Genomic DNA, 20,352 nt, shown 5'->3' on the forward strand with positions numbered 1-20,352 from the left:
AGCAAACATACGGCTGGCTGGCCAGGAGCTCCATAAGCACAGCCCTATCGAATGCCACACATTTTAACCTGCCTTTGAAGGCAAGGGAAGCAATGTGACATTTATGTTCATCTGGCAGCAAAAGAGAAAGGAATAGCGTTGCTAGCAGGCTCTCTTTGGAGCTGGGCCTGTGCCAGCTGGGCGCCATTGCTGCCATCTCCCTACCCCACATATGGGGAAGCGCTTTTGCTGGTATCAAATCAAGATGAGAGGCGTCTCAGCAACTAAACATTTCCCCCTTCTCAGGGGAAACTGATGAGTTTCATTTGCGCCAATTATTTTACCAAGATACAATCCTGCCCCCCCCCCCCAAGCTAAATTAACTGGCAACTGTGCTCTCTCTCTCTCTCTCTCTCTGTGTGTGTGTGTGTGTGTGTACACACGCCACAAAAGGATACTGACAAGCTGGAACGTGTCCAGAAGAGGGCAACCAAAATGGTCAAAGGCCTGGAAACAATGCCTTATGAGGAACGGCTTAGGTTAAGGGGTGATATGATAGCCATGTTCAAATATATGAAAGGATGTCATATAGAGGAGGGAGAAAGGTTGTTTTCTGCTGCTCCAGAGAAGCGGACACGGAGCAATGGATTCAAACTACAAGAAAGAAGATTCCACCTAAACATTAGGAAGAACTTCCTTACAGTAAGAACTGTCCGACAGTGCAATTTGCTGCCAAGGAGTGTGGTGGAGTCTCCTTCTTTGGAGGTCTTTAAGCAGAGGCTTGACAGGCATATGTCAAGAACGCTTTGATGGTGTTTCCTGCTCGGCAGGGGGTTGGACTGGATGGCCCTTGTGGTCTCTTCCAACTCTATGATTATATGAGATGCTGATATGGCTTGATCACTGGCTTACAAGTCAAAGCACCCCTTGTATTTCCATTTTACGTATTTATAAAAAATAATAATTACATACATATTTACATATTTATGAATTTTACATTCCTAAAAATTCCAGAGCGTTTACAACAATTATATATGAAACCATCCAATTAAAAAAAAACACCACACACATAAAACGTTAAAAACAGAAACCAGCAAACTATTAATGGAAAGATGCATTATTTATTGCCTGCATAAGCCTGACAGAATTAGGTGTGTGGGTGTGGGTGTGCGTGGCAGGCATTTAAAAGTTGAAACAGAAAGCAACTGCTTGATCTTTTTTGGCAGAGTATTCCACAGAGTATTGGCAGAGTGTTGGGCTGGTGGCACCAAAGCAGTGATACCAGGCTGGCGACACCAAAGTAGTGTTTTTCCCCCCTTTGCATAGCTGCCAAGTTTTCCCTTTTCTCACGAGGAAGCCTATTCAGCATAAGGGAATTTCCCTTAAAAAAAGGGAGAACTTGGCAGCTATGCCTTTGGGCCATACTTTTCAGAATAAAAAACTGCTCGGGTTGCACCAATTTTTTAACTGGTAAGAAATACAAAGAAACGTGGGACGCTGGTGGCACTGTGGGCTAAACCAGAGCCTAGGGCTTGCCGATCAGAAGGTCGGCGGTTCAAATCCCCGTGACGGGGTGAGCTCCTGTTGCTTGGTCCCAGCTCTTGCCAACCTAGCAGTTCGAAAGCACGTCGAAGTCCAAGTAGATAAATAGGTACCGCTCCAGCGGGAAGGTAAACAGTGTTTCCATGCGCTGCTCTGGTTCTCCAGAAGCGGCTTTTTCATGCTGGCCACATGACCTGGAAGCTGTACGCCGGCTCCCTCGGCCAATAACGTGAGGTGAGCGTCACGACTGGACCTAATGGTCAGGGGTCCCTTTACCTTTTTACAAAGAAACAACTCATGGCAGAGCTGGATTTTGAAAAGATATCTACCCATATCCTGCAAATTATTGATTGCTTTATTCTGATACTGTTCTATACAACACTACACTGAAATGTTTAAATATTTCTTTGATTGTCCTTGGATCCTCCTGTCACACTGGCCATCCTCTCCTGCCATACCCTTTGAGAACCCCTGCACTAAAGGCTCTGTTTCCTGTTGCATCCGATGAGCTCTATCAATTCATGCTCCTGCCAATGATTGCATGCAACATGCAACACTAGTGAAGCGCAATGGCCTCCAACGACTTGCAACAGAGGCACTGCCAGCCGCTTAACTCCTAGGATGATGCCTTATATCGTATACATGTTCAACCATTAGATTTTTTTTTCTTAGGAGTGTTTGGAAGGTTCTGCATTGGGCAGACTTGATGCAGGATGGAGAACCTGTGGCACTCTACACACTGAGAGACTCCAACTCCCATCAGCCCCAAGTTAGCATGGCCAAATGTCAAGGAAGATGGGAGCTGTAGTCTGACACCACCTATGACATCGCAGGGTTGCAGGTTCCTGCCCCTGGACTATATATACCTTTGCAATTCTGTGATGTAGCTATAACCTGTGCTAACACCACTTGCCTACATCATTGGGGTCGGGTGGGGTGAGAAGTGGGCTGGGCTTATTATCAGTTGCTTTAACTTAGGGTGAAGTGACGATTTCTTTCTATAATGGTTTTTATTAAATTTCTAAATTTTTATTATTTTCTAAATTATTACATAACTCCAATCATATTTATTAGGGGTTTTTTTTGCCCTCTTCTTGACTTCCCATCCCTCCTTCCCTGATGTGTTTTTCCCCCTTGATAGCTGCTTTAAAACACATCTACACTTATTTTCCAAATCCATTCTCTACATTCTTCCGTTGCCTCCTATATCAAAATCTGCACGCGATTTCATACAAGAACTATAAATTGATAGATAGTTCACCAGTGGCCTCCGTTCTTCTATGAAAAGATGATGTTACGATTCCTTGCCACATGCAGTACCAACCTCTGGACTTGCTCAACCAACTGAGAGAAGAAATAACACCCTAGACATATAGGAAGCCAGATGAAAAGTATTCTTCATCCTGGAGAGGTACGGGCAATGGAGAGAAAGCAATAGACAAGAACCTAGGGCTTTCCCTTTCCAGGGACCGCCAACCCTGCTCTCCCTCCTTTAATTGAGTCAGACTCCATACACAATTAACCTCAAGCCTCACGTGACCCCAGACAGGCAGCTGTGCCATCTGCTTAGGGGTGGGATTAAAAGCTAAAGGACTCCTCCACACCCCAATCTCCCTCCTCCTCTTGGGATTAGCCACAAGAGGAATGAATACTGGAGCAAAGAAGCCTTCTCCAGGAAACAGCGATTAAAGCGAGGCCTTGGGACCCAGGAGCATCTGCAAATGTGCACAGCGTGCTTGCTCCTCTTGAGCGAGACAGGGAAGGGCCTTCAAGAGCACTGAATTGCAATGTCCATACTAGGGGACTGGTGGTGGAAGATGAAGCATGAGTCTTTGGCTCAAGGAATAGGAAGCTGCCAAACCGTGCCCTTTGGCAGCAAAACAGGAGCTGAACTGTCTCCCTTTCCCTTGTGGACCCTTTGTTTCTTTAAGGGTGAGCGAAATACAACAGGACAAACTGAGTGAGAGTTGCCATGCGTGCATGCGACAAAACAGAGGTGTGCGCCACGCATTACGGCCTACAGGCAGTTTTCCAAGATGGAACTTGACCTCTGAGCATATTACACCGATCCTGGTGGTCAGTTAGGTTCCGGGCCCAATTCAAAGCGCTGGTTTTGACCTATAAAGCCTTGAATGGCTCGAGGACGTCCTCTCTCCATATCAACCGACCTGGACCCTGCGATCATGATTTGAGGCCCTTCTTCAGGCGCCTCCTCCACGAGATGTCCAAAGGGTGGCAACATGAGAACGGGGCCTTTTCTGCAGTGGCTCCTCGCTTGTGTGAAAGGTCATGTATTTAAGCTCTGGGTAGCCAAGCATGGACAGATTTACACATTCATGGGCACGTGTGTGTGTGACAATTCCAGAGGGGCCATCTTGTTAGGCTGCAATAAATTGCAATGGATTGTTTTGAAGTCACTGCAGTACCAGATTCGGGGGCGGGGAGAGGCCCCACACTGTACCAGTGAACCTAAGCTTTCAGACACCACCCACCCACCCACTCCATCACCCATGGGCCTTCTGCTCCCTAGGCTCCAAATGAACTCACCAACAGATGAGGCCGGCTACCACAGCGGTCCAGGTGATGCAGCACGAATTGGGCTTCTTTGTCTCCGACTCCTCCTCCCTCTTGCAGCAGCACAGACAGATCAGATAAATACCAAGGAATACCAGGTTGAGGCCCAGAAAGACAGCTCCCACGAGAGCCAAGAGCAGCAGGGACTAAGAAAGGAGAAAAAGAGGAGAGAGAGATGTATGATGAGCATCTGCTTATGCCGACAGAGAACAAGTCGTATCCCCTCATTCTACTGTTCAGAAACATACATTTGAGGCTACGAAAGCTAACCAATGCAAAGCCCTTTGCTCCGGAAACTTTTTTAAACACTAATTCCTTCCCAGTTCCATGCAAAGTGGCCATCGTTTGTCTTTCTCCTATTCAACATTTTTTGTAAAAAGACGGCAGCATGGACAGACTCGGCCAAGCACTACCCCAAAGCAGAACTAGTGACTGCCCACCACCAAAGGAATGCAAAGGTTCGGGAGGAGAAGATTTAGCCGTCTGTGTATCTAAGGCTTGTTTTCTGCAAAGCAAACACACTTTATCTCCTGAAGCGCTTCCTATAACTGGCCTCGGTCCAGTATACCTGAAGGAGCGTCTCCACCCCCATTGTTCTGCCCGGACACTGAGGTCCAGCGCCGAGGGCCTTCTGGCAGTTCCCTCATTGCGAGAAGCCAAGTTGCAGGGAACCAGGCAGAGGGCCTTCTCGGTAGTGGCGCCCGCCCTGTGGAACGCCCTCCCACCAGATGTCAAAGAGAAAAACAGCTACCAGATTTTTAGAAGACATCTGAAGGCAGCCCTGTTTAGAGAGGCTTTTAATCTTTAATCGATTATTTTATTCTTCTGTTGGAAGCCGCCCAGAGTGGCTGGGGAAACCCAGCCAGATGGGCGGGGTATAAATAATAAATTATTATTATTATTATTATTAAGCACATGTGAAGGACAATTTTCCCCTTCAAAGGATTCTGGGCACAGCAGGTTGTTAAAGGCCGAGAACTCTGTGAAGGGAAAAACTGCAGTGCCCAGAATTCTTTGAGGGAAAGGATTTGCTTTGAATGTGCTTTCAAGGTATAGTGTATGACGCAGTCTGACGCAGGAAAGGAGAGGGTGGTGTCTCCCTATATATTCCAATAGGACACTTCTATGTTATTTTTCAAAATTACAATCCCGTCCTTCCTTCCCAAAGACCTCCAGGGCAGCAAACAATCAAAACAGCAAAACAACACAAACATTTAAAAACACCCTCATAGCTAAGTAAGGCCTAGGTTCAGCTCAGTGTTAGAAACTCAGATATGTAAGTTAGGTGCCAAATGGCTAATTAAACCAGGCTTAACGGTCACCAAAACAGAATGCCTAGTTGCCATTTTGGTGGCCAAAAGGCTCAAAAGTCGCATTTTTTCCCCAATAAGACTTTTGGGTTCCTGAAATTCACTCTGATTGTGCAGATAAAATGGAATGGATAGGATTCTACAGGATGTGTTGCTGGTGTGTGAAAACAGGCAAGGCATGCACCTCCAGGTGATGGAGACGTCACCCCCCCCCCCATCTGGCACCCGGGCATCTTCACTTGGTCAGTCGCAAGTGGCCAGGTAAATACAGTGGCACCTCGCAAGACGAATGCCCTGCAAGATGAATTTTTCGCAAGACGAATGCGTCTTGCGATCTGATGGTGACTCACAAGACGAATTCATTTTGCGAAAAATTCGTCTTGTGAACCACGGTTTCCCATACGGTAGGAATGCATTGAAATTTAATTAATGCGTTCCTATGGGCAAAATGCATTCCTATGGGAAACCGCGGTTCACAAGACGAATTTTTCGCAAAGCGAATTGACTCGCGGAACAAATTAAATTCGTCTTGCGAGGCACCACTGTAATGCGCCTGGGGAATTTCAAAGGCTGCTTCAGTTATCTAACACCTGGGTGGGCAGGAACATTTTAAAAACTCCACATAGATTTTAAGAATGAGGGAGGTAGAGACACCACACAAGGGAGGACATTTCAGAAACAAGGAGTCCCTAGGCAGCACCCATTGGCAGCACCCACAACAGGGACTCCCTTTTTATTCAAGGAGACATCAAAAAGACAAAAGCAGCTACACTGGCCACAAGTTGCATCCTCGGGCAGAAGCGGCCCTACTTAGACAGGCACCAAGGGAAGGATTCTGCTAGCGTGTACAAATGTATTAGGCAAGTCTGTCATGGAGTCTATTGGTGCTCCGCACCTCCAATGCGTGCTTATTTCTTTTCAATTCTAATCAAAGTTAGCATCCTAATTTAACAAAATCCCTCATCTGTATCTGCGAGCGACAGCTGTGCCCAATCCTTCCTTCCTTCCTTCCTTCCTTCCTTCCTTCCTTCCTTCCTTCCTTCCTTCCTTCCTTCCTTCCTTCCTCCCTCCCTCCTCCTCCTTCTTCTGATAAGCTAATCAAGGCAGCCCAGTGCTGCAGAAAAGAATCAACCTCAGAACAGAGGTGCAGGAAAACCTCACTAACTCAAAGCACGCTGTACAGCATCTCCACAGCTATTTATTTACAGTGCAAAACAGTTGCATCATCCAGGGAGCTGTTGAACAAACAAGGTAAATGAAGGTTTCTTTATTTAAAGGGGAGGGGGGTTAAAAATCAGCCTATGGGAGAAGCATCGCAGTATGCAAATAATGTTCATTTTCCAAGAATGCATTTTTTGCAGCCTAGTCTCAGCGCTAGACAAGCCACATTAGATTTGCAAATATACCACATGGAATAAGCACAAATTATGTAAAATGGAGGAAGTCATAATTCTGCGAAGATATGGAAGCGGGTCTGAAACATGCATACTGCATGGGGACACAGAAAGCTTCCACATGAAGCGGGGAAAACTAGCAAATTTCATCCGTGGAGGATAAAAACCATGAAGATCCATAGTCACAGTGACTACTTCAGCCTTCCAAGTACAGTCACAAACATTAGTAGCCCACAGATACTAGTCTGCCAAGACGTACCTATATTAGATACAGTATATTAGTGCCACAAAGGGTCAAAAGCAGAGAAAAACCCAGCACCACATGCTGATTTTCAGCTTGCAAAAACACCCCTGCTTGATTGCCAAGAATTCATACTTGCCACAGGCAACCAAATACAGTGGTACCTCGGTTTATGAACACAATTGGTTCCGGAAGTCTGTTCATAAACTGAAGCAAACTTTCCCATTGAAAGTAATGGAAAGTGGATTAATCTGTTCCAGACGGTCCGCGGAGTACTTAAACTGAAGCGTTCATAAACTGAAGCGAACTTTCCCATTGAAAGTAATGGAAAGTGGATTAATCTGTTCCAGACGGGTCCGCGGAGTGCTCATCCTGAAGCGTACTTAACCCGAAGTATGAGTGTAATTGGTTCCGGAAGTCTGTTCATAAACTGAAGCGTTCATAAACTGAAGCGAACTTTCCCATTGAAAGTAATGGAAAGTGAATGAATCTGTTCCAGATGGGTCCGCGGTGTTCGTAAACCGAAAATTCGTAAACCAAGGTGTTCATAAACCGAGGTTCCACTGTACAGTCATACCTCGGTTTAAGTACGCCTCGGTTTAAGTACTTTCAGTTTAAGTACTCCACGGACCCGTCTGGAATGGATTAATCCACTTTCCATTACTTTCAATGGGAAGGTTCGCTTCAGGTTAAGTACGCTTCAAGTTAAGTACAGACTTCCGGAACCAATTACACTCATACCTCGGGTTAAGTACGCCTCGGTTTAAGTACTTTCAGTTTAAGTACTCCACGGACAGTCTGGAACAGATTAATCTACTTTCCATTACTTTCAATGGGAAAGTTCGCTTCAGGTTAAGTACGCTTCAGGTTAAGTACAGACTTCCGGAACCAATTGTGTTTGTAAACCGAGGTGCCACTGTAAAGCGGCTGTTTGCAAGCCAGATGTAATGTAAACAGAGTTCATTCACTATACATTGCCGCAATTGCTAAAATGAAGTTGCTGCTGCGGATTCTCTCAAAGCTCCCTTCTGACACAACAATAAAAAAAACCCGCTTTTTATTTACTGCTTTATTAGTCGTTCCCAAGAGCATGCACCTGCTTCTCCCGGCAGGCACACCAAATTTGGAACGTCTGCAGCCAGTCAAACATTCCAACATACAGAACAGTTTTTTGTTTGTAGCCGCAGCCACACTGCGTTTGAAACATCTGAACAGCTTAAGCGTTCTGGGGAGGCCCAGTGCTAAAATCCAAAGGAGGTCAGGAATTAAGCAGAAAAGCAGCACAGGGTTGCTCTGATTACACACATTCAGAAGCAGCGAAGAAAAGCTTAACACCCGCCTGGCTAAGGGCAGGCTTGCAAATCACGTGACCTCCAGCTCGCCACGTGACCTGTGGCAAGGCTACTTTTCCAGTCAAGCAAAGTGAGGTCCTGGGTGTGGGATGTAGCACGAGGCGTTCTCTCGTACTGGTTAACATATTTTACTCCAAGCGAAAAACAGTCCCTACCAGCCTTCGAGGAACATCTGGCAGCAGGGAACAGAGAAAGAGAGGAGAAGCAAGGCAGATTTTACATGGAAGCCTAGGAAAGTTGAGCTGCAGAATAAAGGACCGTAAGAGACATACTGTATTGCACTTCCTGGTTCCTCGCCAGGATTCTCAATTGGCTAACATTTTTACTCTCTTTTTGTTAGGAAATAGAGGAAATAAGCCATCTAGCTAAGCTGGGGTTTGTTTGTAAGGATAGAGGTAGATGTTCCCAACCATCTACAGTGGTACCTCTACTTACGAATTTAATGCGTTCCGAACGCACATTTGTAAGTCGAAAAAAATTGTAAGTCGAATCCCATAGGAATGCATTGGGAGAAAAAATTCGTAAGTCGAAGCAACCCTATCTAAAAATTCGTAAGTAGAAAAAATCCTATCTAAACTGCATCCAAGATGGCGGACGGAGCTCTGTTCGTAAGTAGAAACATTCGTAAGCAGAGTTATTCGTAAGTAGAGGTACCACTGTATCTGCTTTCTAAGTAGAAGGGGGGAAAGCTACATTTGCAGAGAATGATTATTGGAAAAGATGAGAGGGACAATTAACTATTATTCTACATATCGCACATGCAAAAATTTGTCATCTGTCTCTCCTCCACAATGACTTCTTGTCGAACAGAAGTGGTTTGGTTTTCCACACGTGTGTTCTCAGATCTGTATATCAGAAATCCTTGGAGAATCGCGCCACATATCACAGCATTATTGTTCGAAGGAGAAGCTGAACAAACCTATTCTATGATGTTCTCTTTCAAATAACCAATGCTCAGCTATCCCTTCAAACCATATTTCACAACCAACATTTAAGAAGCACGTTTGAGTTTCTGACAGGGCCCTCGATGCCTAATGCAAGCATGAGAAGAACCATGTTAAAAAGCAGGTGTACATTTGGGGCAGTGAGTGTAGGTTTTACATTTCCATTACGAGCTAAGCCCCGTGTGTATAAAAGCTTTTAACAGGCAAGAGCTGAACATATGAGCCATGAGCTATGGAGAAAGCTACAAGTACTTAAGACCTGGATTCAGATTACACCACAGCTTTATTTAACTCACAAGATAGAACACCTATAAAGTAAGAATCCAGTTATGAGAAACCAAGACCACTTACCATATACATCAATTAGAATGTGGAATAAGGACTGCAAAACACTCTCCACAGTATGGATATGGTAATGTAAGTCCGACCGCTCTGTTAGAAGGCACGTTGCAAGCTCAGTTTTAGCCCAATATAACCATAGCAAATATATCAATATCCTCAAGGGGGAAGTATTTCTTATTGGGCAATTCAAACTATGGATTCCTCTCAATATGGTGCAGAGCTTGCCTCATCTTAATGTGTTGCATATGCAAGGCTTCCGTGCTAACCGAGCTCAAAGAATAAAACACAAGCCATATTTTCCTCAGAGAGCCGCTTTGTTATTTAGCCTCTCCTATCCCATCCCAGAGCACACAGTGGCCTTTTCATTAGGCTGACCGAATGCCTGCTCATGCCTTGGAACCATGAAGCAAAGCTTCCCCCTGCCTTCTCTACATCTCCACAGAGCTGTTTCGTTCTCCCCTTTGTTCTCATTTCCCTCCTCCAACAGGATCCTGCCCTCCCCACCTCCCAGACCCACATCCCCTTTAAAACCATGGTGCGAGAGTAGCTTTCCTGTGGTTACAATCCATTGCGTGGCTGTAATAGTTGAAGGCCCAACGGCATGCAGATGAGGCAGTATCTCGGACCCTTACCACACACTCGCTGCCTTCAGACCTGGATGAGATGCTCAGCCAGTTCCTAAACATGAAGTATTAACTTAAGCAAGGTATGGCACTGGTAAGAGATCACCTGGGCATCCTTTGGCTTGGAGCATCTGTCTGTCTCGGGAGACAATGGAAGTGTGCGCCTTTGGGGGTGAAGTCAAGCTGTTTGAAGGTTGCAGTACCTGGTTTGGCTATTGCAGAGCATTCCATATAGGTGCTGGCAATTGCTACTCTACTGAATCAGCACTTTAGGAGGGGGTGCTTGGAACAGTTTAACAAGGCCTCCGAGAGTAAATAAGAAAGGTGTGCATTGATCTACATAAATTCCCAGTTATTGTGCAACACCCACAATCGCCTTAGGATTAAGGAACGATTTGGGTGGAGGGGTGGTATCTCCTGGTGTTTAAGATTTCGGCACAAAACCCGGTTGACCTCATCTTACTCCTTTATATTGTTACTTCAAATCAGTTCTGAAAGAGATAAGCTGTGGTTCCTAAAAGAGGAAATGATACAATTGGGCAGTTGTGTGCTTCTATATGATGAAAAGGATTGCAAAACACCAGGGACGACATCAGGCACTGATCCTGTGATCAGTGAAGCCATGTCTTTCTATCATGTTCCAAAAAGAATGCTAACCAATGCGCAAAGGAACAAATTCTAAATGTGGTGGCAGATTGCTATTTTTAGTCAACATCAAAATTCAACACACTTTAATAAACAGCATGCCATTCACCACCATATCAATGCTCGGCAGGTGAGAAAGTGTCAACAGGATATTGTGTTGGTGTTTAGTTGTTTAGTCGTGTCCGACTGTTCGTGACCCCATGGACCAGAGCACGCCAGGCACTTCTGTCTTCCACTGCCTCCCGCAGTTTGGTCAGACTCATGTTGGCAGACTGTCCAACCATCTAGTCCTCTGTCGTCCCCTTCTCCTAGTGCCCTCAATCTTTCCCAACATCAGGGTCTTTTCCAGGCAGTCTTCTCTTCTCATGAGGTGGCCAAAGTATTGGAGCCTCAGCTTCAGGACCTGTCCTTCCAGTGAGCACTCAGGGCTGAGTTCCTTAAGAATGGATAGGTTTGATCTTCTTGCAGTCCATAGGACTCTCATGAGTCTCCTCCAGCACCATAATTCAAAAGCATCAATTCTTCGGCAATATTACCAAGCTGAATTACTCATACAATCAACAAAACAGTAGATACTCTTAACTTTTCGAGTGATTCCCATGACGAAGAAGCTCTGTGCAAGTAAGCAGCTCTGTCTTCTATTTACACACCGTGAACCAATCAAGGAGGAATTGTGCAGGTTAGAGAACACTCTCAGCTTAAGTTTTCAAAGTGATGTTTTGAAAACTGTAGTTCCCACTGCCAATCTACCTGCCTTGTCTATAGTACCTTAGCTTCATTATCTTTATAAAGCAGGGCAATGCATTTGAAAGGGAAACAACTAAGGCAGGCATGTCAAACCTGCGGCCCTCCAGATGTTTTGGACTACAATTCCCATCATCCCTGACCACTGGTCCTGTTAGCTAGGGATCATGGGAGTTGTAGGCCAAAACATCTGGAGGGCCGCAGGTTTGACATGCCTGAACTAAGGCATAGAGTTAATTAAGTTACTTGGTCAAAGATCACTCTGAGGTCAAGGGATGAATGGAAGTACCCTCATAGTTCTTCTTCTTTCTTTGGCGATCACTCATAGCCAAGTAAGATTGTCTGCCATAAACACGGTTTTAACAATGGGTCCGTAAGTGACTATGGAGGCCAATTCTGGATCCACACGTCCTTCCACAGTGGGGACATTGGTTTCCGGGTGGGAGTTGATCACAGCATGGATTTGCCAAGAATGCCTTCCTCTTGGCATGTTTCTCCTTTGCGTCCTGAGATCGAGTGTCTTCAAAGCCCATGACACCTTTGGTAAAGGCTGTTCTCCAACTGGAGCGCTTGCAGGCCAGTGTTTCCCAGTTGTCAGTGTTTATACTACATTTTTTTAGAGTTGCCTTGAGACAGTCTTTAAACCTCTTTTGTTGACCACCAGCATTACGCTTTCCATTTTTAAGTTCGGAATGGAGTACGGTAGTTGCTTTGGAAGATGATCATCAGGCATCCGCACAACATGACCAGTCCAACGAAGTTGATGTTGAAGAATCATTGCTTCAACACTGGTAGCTGCCAATGCCTCTTTCTTCCCCCAAAGGCGCTCTCTGAGAAATTATCCACAGCACTCCCTGGAACAGACTTTAACCTGCTCAAGATCGACTAAATAAAACTTCTGAACGGCAAAGCTATTGACAGGCTATGTGCCTGAGCAACAGACCTAGGGGAGGAGGCTGGTCTTTGAAACTTTTAGTTTCCATTGCTTCCTCAACAGCATTGTGAGACAACCGCAAATCACGCCGTGAAGCACTCTTGTTTTCCAACCTTCCAGGAACACAGCGGGCTTTGCACATTGAACCTCCACATATTAGGATATCTGCCTGAACAAACATCTTTTGATACTTTGGTTCCTAGATTCTTGGAACAAAAGCATACTAGGCAGAGCATTTTCTTCTGAACTGTGAATGTTTAAATCATGCACCCAGGAGCCTGGTATAAATTGAGGGTGGTTGATATAAAGCCCAGTGAATTAATCTTCATTATCTCTATACACCCCCTGCCAGGAATATACCCAGGATTTGGGACGGGGCGGGCGGGAAAATAATGCAAATTATGAAAATGGCGTGTCAAGGGTGACTCCATTCCAGTACCTAAGAACAAGCATCAAGCTCACTCTTTCTTTCTCTTGACTTTTCACCTGCAGCCTGGCTTTGCGTTTCTACTCTACCATTAAGGTTGCTGAGTGTCTGTGGGCACTAATCACTATTGCATAGCCTAGCCTACCTCAAAGGGCTGTTGTGAAGATTAAGTAGGATAATCCTCATGTTTAATATTCCTTAGAGGAAGGGTGGCAAAAGTGAAAATAAATTAACCTATGCAAATTAACCTATGCTATTTATTTCTGTAGTAGCTAGCTAAAGCTCCCTCAGACTTACCAACACAGAATCTCACCCCTTCTAAAAATGGGGTTGGAGAGTGGAAGCCTACCATTATCTGATGGAAGTGGTTAAAACAATCTTCTAAATATACCAGCAGCTTTTGGAATAACTAAACAGCACAGACAACTACAGCCTTTTCTGTGTCTTTAGCAGTCAAGCATTAAAATCATTATGCCATGATTGTAAACAGCCAACCCCCCAATTGTCTGCAGGAAATAAGAATTGTTTCCAAGCAACCAAGCAGAAAAAGGAGACTTGGCTGTTCTCTTCCCTTGCAAGCGATTTTGATATGCTATAAAGGATTATTTTTTGAAGACGTGTGGGCTGGCGGGCAACTTCTGAGAACTTTTATAGACAAATGTAGCTTCTTCCATCACAAACCTCCTCACCTGAAAATTTCAGGCTTCTCTGGTTGGTAGGTATTGACTAATCTAATCCTCCATAATATGCCACAAATAGAATTAACTGATGCCAGATCTCTAAATGTAGCTTCCATCCAGTGTATGAATTTCCTTTGGAAGAAATCATTCAGAAGGGCCCCCCACAACCAACAGCCTCCACCCTCTACTGCTGTGGTCTTTCCTGTCCAGGCCAGTAAGATTCTTTTACCATGTGGGCTTAGGGGTTGAACTTCTAGTGTTATACTCGTCTCAAGCTTTTAACCGAAAGAGATGTTTGTATTGGTAAACATGGAGATGGAGAGACAGAAAGACCATAGCTGCCAAGTTTTCGCTTTTCTCACGAGGAAGCCTATTCAGCATAAGGGAAAATCCCTGTAAAAAAGGGATAACTTGGCAGCTATGCAGAAAGACAGAAATGCATCGATGAACACAGCTTAGGAAAGAAAGCAGAGCAAGCGAGGCATATAAATTCTAATTTTCTGCTTTGTCTCTACATTGATGGTCATTTGCTGAACCAGCCCTAAAGTTTCTAGAATGTATGAATCAGCCTCCATATATCCACAACTGGGTTGGTCCATGAAAGGCAGCATTTTTCCCCAGATGGGTGATTTCTAACACACACACACACACACATACACACACACACACACACAGAGAGAGAGAGAGAGAGAGAGAGAGAGAGAGAGAGAGAGAGAGAGAGAGAACGAACCTTCTCTTTTCCAAAAAGAGACAATGAGAAGTGATATTCTCCTTTGGGTCTCTCTTGGCCAATCAGGAATTGAATGTCGGGTGTTTGGTTTATTTTAATAATAATTTTTTACTTAGTGGTTACATTCAGAAAATATAGACACAATCTAGAACCTGAACATAACAACCAAACTATGTGCCCACATTGTGTGCATTATAATGAGATCTATTGTGATGGGTCATTATTGATTGCCACTTAACTGGGATTTATCCATGCGGAAGGAAGTACATTGTGACTTCAGAGACAACAGGTGAGAGACATGAACCCCCTGGGCATATTTGCCATTTCCTAGGTTAAGACTGGGACCCAGGTGGCGCTGTGGTTAAACCACTGAGCCTAGGGCTTGCTGATCAGAAGGTCGGCGGTTCGAATCCCTGTGACAGGGTGAGCTCCCGTTGCTTGGTCCCAGCTCCTGCCAACCTAGCAGTTCGAAAGCACGTCAAAATGCAAGTAGATAAATAGGAACCGCTACAGCGGGAAGGTAAACGGCGTTTCCATGTGCTGCTCTGGTTTGCCAGAAGCAGCCTTGTCATGCTGGCCACATGACCTGGAAGCTATACGCCGGCTCCCTCGGCCAATAATGCGAGATGAGCGCGCAACCCCAGAGTCGGTCACGACTGGACCTAATGGTCAGGGGTCCCTTTACCTTTTTAGGTTAAGACTAATGCAACATTGCCTCAGGGCAACCTCAGGGCAGTTTTCAATTTATAGGCAGTTTGTCTATAAAATACATCCTAGAAGTGGTTTCTCCCGCATGAAGGAGAAGATGTGTTTGGCACAAGATAAATCTAGAACAGACACATTTTGCCATGAAATATTGGTGGGTACTACAACTGGTATGGCGTAGCTAGCCTCTGAGGACACCTGCAGACTGAAAGACTGGACGGGAGCTATAGCCTGGTAGTGGTTTGCAAAACAGCTATGGCTAAAAATCCAGGATAACTGCATCATATCAAGATGCTAATAGCCCTTATTTACTAGAGGTTTTTTGTTTCCTGAGCACCTTGTAAAGATGGCATTAAACTGCAGGCACCATGTACAATGACAGAAGAAGAAGTGTGCATGCACACGAAAGCTCATACCAAAATATAAACTTAGTTGGTCTTTAAGGTGCTACTGAAGGAATTTTTTTTATTTTGCTTCGACTCAGACCAACACGGCTACCTACCTGTAACATAATAATACATTACTCAAGAGAAAGCTGCTCAGAATTCCACTGACTCTCCCTTTAGCATTTGCCCTGTGTGTTTTCTTCTCTATGCAGTGCAGTTTATATTTCAAAGCTAACCCCGAGTTAGAATGGAGAGCGTAATGCCAGAACTGACTAGGAGTGATAGTATACAAGTTGCAAACTTCTCGTATATATTCTGCGGACACGGGTGATGCTGTTGTCCAGACCACTGAGCCGCTTGGGCTTGCCGATCGGAAGGTTCAGCGGTTCGAATCCCTGTGATGGGGTGAGCTCCCGTTGCTCTGTCCCAACTTCTGCCAACCTAGCAATCAAAAGCACACCAGCACAAGTAGATAAATAGGTACCACTATGGCGGGAAGGTAAACGGCGTTTCCATGCCCGCTGGTTTCCGTCACGGTGTCCCGTTGTGCCAGAAGCGGTTTAGTCATGCTGGCCACATTACCCAGAAAGCTGTCTGTGGACAAACCGCGGCTCCCTCGGCCTGAAAGTGAGATGAGCGCCACAACCCCAGAGTCACCTTTGACTGGACCTAACCATCCAGGGGTCCTTTACCTTTACCTATATATTCTGCGGGAGCACACACTCCAGATGCTATTTTGGGCGTGTGTTTTAATTGCTCAGTAGTCCATTTGTGCAACAAACACTGATTTGCAATACAAACGGTCGTTGCGGAAGGGCACAACCTGACAGGCAGACCCGCCCCCCCCCCGAGTTGGCTGGGCCCTAGGGAACACTCCTATGCTTTGGCTTTAAGAGGTGGATCTATAGTTCATGTCAAATGGATTGCAGCTGTCCACGGCACAGCTGCTTAGCAGGCAGAAGCTAATACACTCGGCTCCCATTCTCCCACCTGCCAAGCTGCTTAGAAATGCGAAAGGAAAAATCTCTCCTTTTCCACATATGTTGGGACCCTCATTGCTTCCCTTGCCCTCTTCCAATTGCCCCTATAAAACTATTATTATAATTACATTTACGCCAATATTCTTCCTCCAAAGCACACCTTATTGTTCTCCATCCAGGCAGCTCAATGGGCCAGACTGCTTAGCTTCAGTAATAAGAACTTTGACACTTGCCCTTTAAGACCATATTAAGCATCATCCCTTGGGAACCTTTGGCCCTCCAGATCTTGCTAAACTACAACTCCCATCAGCCCCAGCAAGCATGGCCAATGGCCAGGGACAAGGGGAGTTTTATTTATTCAAGTTATATCCTGCCCTTCCTCCAGGAGCCCAGGGTGGCAAACACATCCATAACTTTTTTTAAAAAGGGTTTTAGTCCAGCAAAATCTGGAGGGCCAAAGTTCTCCCCATGCCTGCTGTAGACCTTCATACCTCTCACCAGTGACGTTGATTTTTCTGGGAAATGTTGAAATCAGAAGCTTTTCCAGAAAATTTTCCAGTGGCTGTAAACTGATTCTGCATACTTGACTTAAGAATCATAAGAGCTGGAAAGGACCACAAGGGTCATCTAGCAACGCAGGAATCTTTTGCCTGACATGGGGTTTGAACTTACGACTCTTGAGAGACACCAGAAAATATATATACTAATTTATAGCATTGAAATTTCCTGACTTGACTGGTGTTGTATACATTTGTTATGCTGCAAATTAATTTTGTGCAACAATGCATTTTTTAAAAAACATTGCAGCAGGTAAAAAAAGAATCACTTCCTGCCTCTACTTTTCCTACTTCCTTTGAAGCTTGCACAGTCTTATCTATTGCTACAATCATTGCTTAACACATCCAAAATCTGTGAAAATCCCAAATATTGCACTTGAATTGAGCAAGCATGCTAATTCACTTAGCTTCTATAGCCACTCAGCCCCCAAAAGCTCTTCAGCACAGCAAATATTCAGGGCAGCTTAGACACAGTGCCCCACACCATGCAGAAAAATGCACACCTGAAACATAAATTTTTGGTAATGTGATTTAATGTGGGCAGCCAAAGATGGAGATACATGCTCGATGAGCACTGTGCCAATATGCTGCCCCTGCTCTCTGTTTAAGATTCTCGGTCATGATAAAACACAGCTGTGCAGTGGTTCAGGCCAGCAATAGCCTGCTAAATAGCAAACAAACCATTTCCTGGAGAAAGGGGTCAGAAATGTCTCATGGAACTCAGGAACCCATGAATGCTGCTTCTCATTCCACCCCTGCTCCCTGCAAGGGGGCCAAGTTTAGGTCTGCACAGCCTTAACCTTCCGTGCAGATAACTTCTGAAACAAAGTGAGGCGGCAAATGGCCAGTTCCGCTTCTCACCTCCCTGCCACACACCACAACAGGGTGGAAACGTGGTACTAGCTCGTCCCTGAGCCGGATGACAGTTCGGCCAGAAGCACAGAGATAACCGTAGAGAAACTAGGAGGGAGTCCGGAGAAAGTGGGAGAGCTCATTGAGGGCTATTCCAAATGGAGAGTTGTGCAAGGACTGTGAGTGATGGCATCAGAGCCATAGCTGTCAAGTTTTCCCTTTTCTCGCGAGGAAGCCTATTTAGCATAAGGGAATTTCCCTTTAAAAAAGGGAGAACTTGACAGCTATGATCAGAGCACCCCCCTGCCTCTTCCCACAAGCTTCCTAGGGATAGTGGCAAAGTCCAGTCTGATTATTTCTAGCCCTAAAGGTAAAGGGACCCCCGAGCGTTAGGTCTAGTCGCGGACAACTCTGGGGTTGTGGCGCTCATCTCACTTTACTGGCCGAGGGAGCCGGTGTACAGCTTCCGGGTCATGTGGCCAGCATGACTAAGCCGCTTCTGGCAAACCAGAGCAGCACATGGAAACACCATTTACCTTCCCGCTGATCTACTTGCATTTTGATGTGCTTTCGAACTCCTAGGTGGGCAGGAGCTGGGACCAAGCAACGGGAGCTCACCCCATCACAGGGATTTGATCTGCCGACCTTCTGATCAGCAAGCCCTAGGCTCAGTGGTTTAACTACAGCGCCACCAACTGTGTTATTTCCTCTGTGTTTGCAGCTATGGGTGGCCAGATGTCGAAACCATGTGCCTAGTTCTAATATTTCTAATCTCTGAGAAAGTAGAAGGAAGATTGGGGCCTGAAGATGGGCAATCTCCACTCCAAACTTCATCCTGCTTACCTTCCCGCTTACCTTCCCGCCGGAGCAGTACCTATTTATATACTTGCACTGCGTGCTTTCAAACTGCTAGGTTGGCAGGAGCAGGGACGGAGCAATGGGAGCTCACCCCATCGCAGGGATTCGAACCGCTGACCTTCTGATCGGCAAGCCCAAGAGGCTCAGTGGTTTAACCCACAGCGCCACCCGCATGTGATTATTTCTACCCCTAGCTGGCAACAAACACCTCAGGAGGACAGCACATGACACAGGGAGACAGCTGTCCTGGTGACAAATGCTGGATGTCAGTAGAAACAAGGTACTTCGATCATAAAACACTCACCCTGCACTAGTGACAATGGCTGGATTCAGACATTTCTTCCATTTTCCTGGTGTCTGCATATATGATACTTTCCATGGGATCTTTCACACAATGTAGAAACCATTTCTGGAACTCTAGCAGAAGTTCAGCACTCATTTCCATGTAAATTGCTTCAAGGGAGGAAAAAAATCCAATTGGCAACCCTGTTAACCCAGAAAATCACAGGACGAAATTGGGGCAGCACTCCAGGCATAGTTTCTCACCCAGTATTTTCAGGGGTGTTTTTTTTTTTTTTTTGCAGAAATAATTGCACAGGCGTAAGAAGGGTGCTGACATATCTGACGATACCTTCGTGTTGTACCTCACACCACGCCTGCTGGTGCAAATGAAATTTACTATAACACGGTGCTGCATCAATCCAAAAGCCGTGGTTCCGTAATGCAACAGGTAATTTGGCATTAAAAAGAACATTATAATGACAACGCGTCTGCCCCAGTCTCACTGGGAAAATGAACTCAAATAACCCCCACATCCGAATGTGCTCACTGTTAAGAGATTTGCTTCTGTGTTCATTTTAAGATGCTGTCTTAAACTTGCAGGCGTGGGGAACCGGTGGCTCTCCAGATGTTGATGGGACTCCCAGCTCCAAGTCAGCATGACTAGTGGTCAGAGACAAGGTGATTTGTACGCCAACAACATCTGATAAGCCACAGCCCCCTCCCCAACCGTGCGCGCTCTGCTTGACCTAGGACCCCATTATCTACTGCCTACACCTATATTAACCTTTGCAGTATTAAATACCTTCCTCCCAAGCCCGGCTCTCATCTCCTGCATAAGCAGGCTGATTTGGGAGAGCATCAGAGACAGGACCTACTTTGCAGTGGCCCCCAGACTACAGACACTGAAAAAACTCAACAAATACTTCTCTCTGCATGTTCAAGCATGCTTTGAACATGCTTTTTTTTAAATCTTCATTTGCTGGCACAATAACCTCATGGGAGAGGGGTTTCCAGCTTTGGAAGCCTTGCAAGTTGCTGCAGGAGAGGGACCGTAAGCAACATCATGGGAGGGGCATTTCTAGGACCAAGGTGAAACTAACAGGCTCCTTTGTTGTTTTGCCATTTGTTATTTTTTGCTATTTTGTTGTTACAGTCATCTTGCTGTTACTTATAGTACTGAAACATCGTTTCCTGTATGTTATACTTGCTATTGTGTTGTTTCCTTTTGTTGCTAAGAATTTTTTGTTTTGTTTTTGCAATTGCATCCTTGT

At 45.4% G+C, this 20,352-nt stretch overlaps 1 protein-coding gene across 1 annotated transcript in view; it reads right to left on the bottom strand.

Annotated features, from left to right (window-relative positions):
- Positions 1–20,352, bottom strand: part of TTYH2 (tweety family member 2) — an 83,488-nt gene that overhangs the window by 43,898 nt on the left and 19,238 nt on the right. The window contains exon 2 of the mRNA XM_035104098.2: positions 4,069–4,241. Within this exon, the coding sequence (XP_034959989.2) occupies positions 4,069–4,241 (173 nt within the window). The remainder of the gene's footprint in view (positions 1–4,068; positions 4,242–20,352) is intronic.

The sequence above is a fragment of the Zootoca vivipara genome, chromosome 2, assembly GCF_963506605.1.
Source record: "Zootoca vivipara chromosome 2, rZooViv1.1, whole genome shotgun sequence".
Lineage (NCBI taxonomy): Eukaryota > Metazoa > Chordata > Lepidosauria > Squamata > Lacertidae > Zootoca > Zootoca vivipara.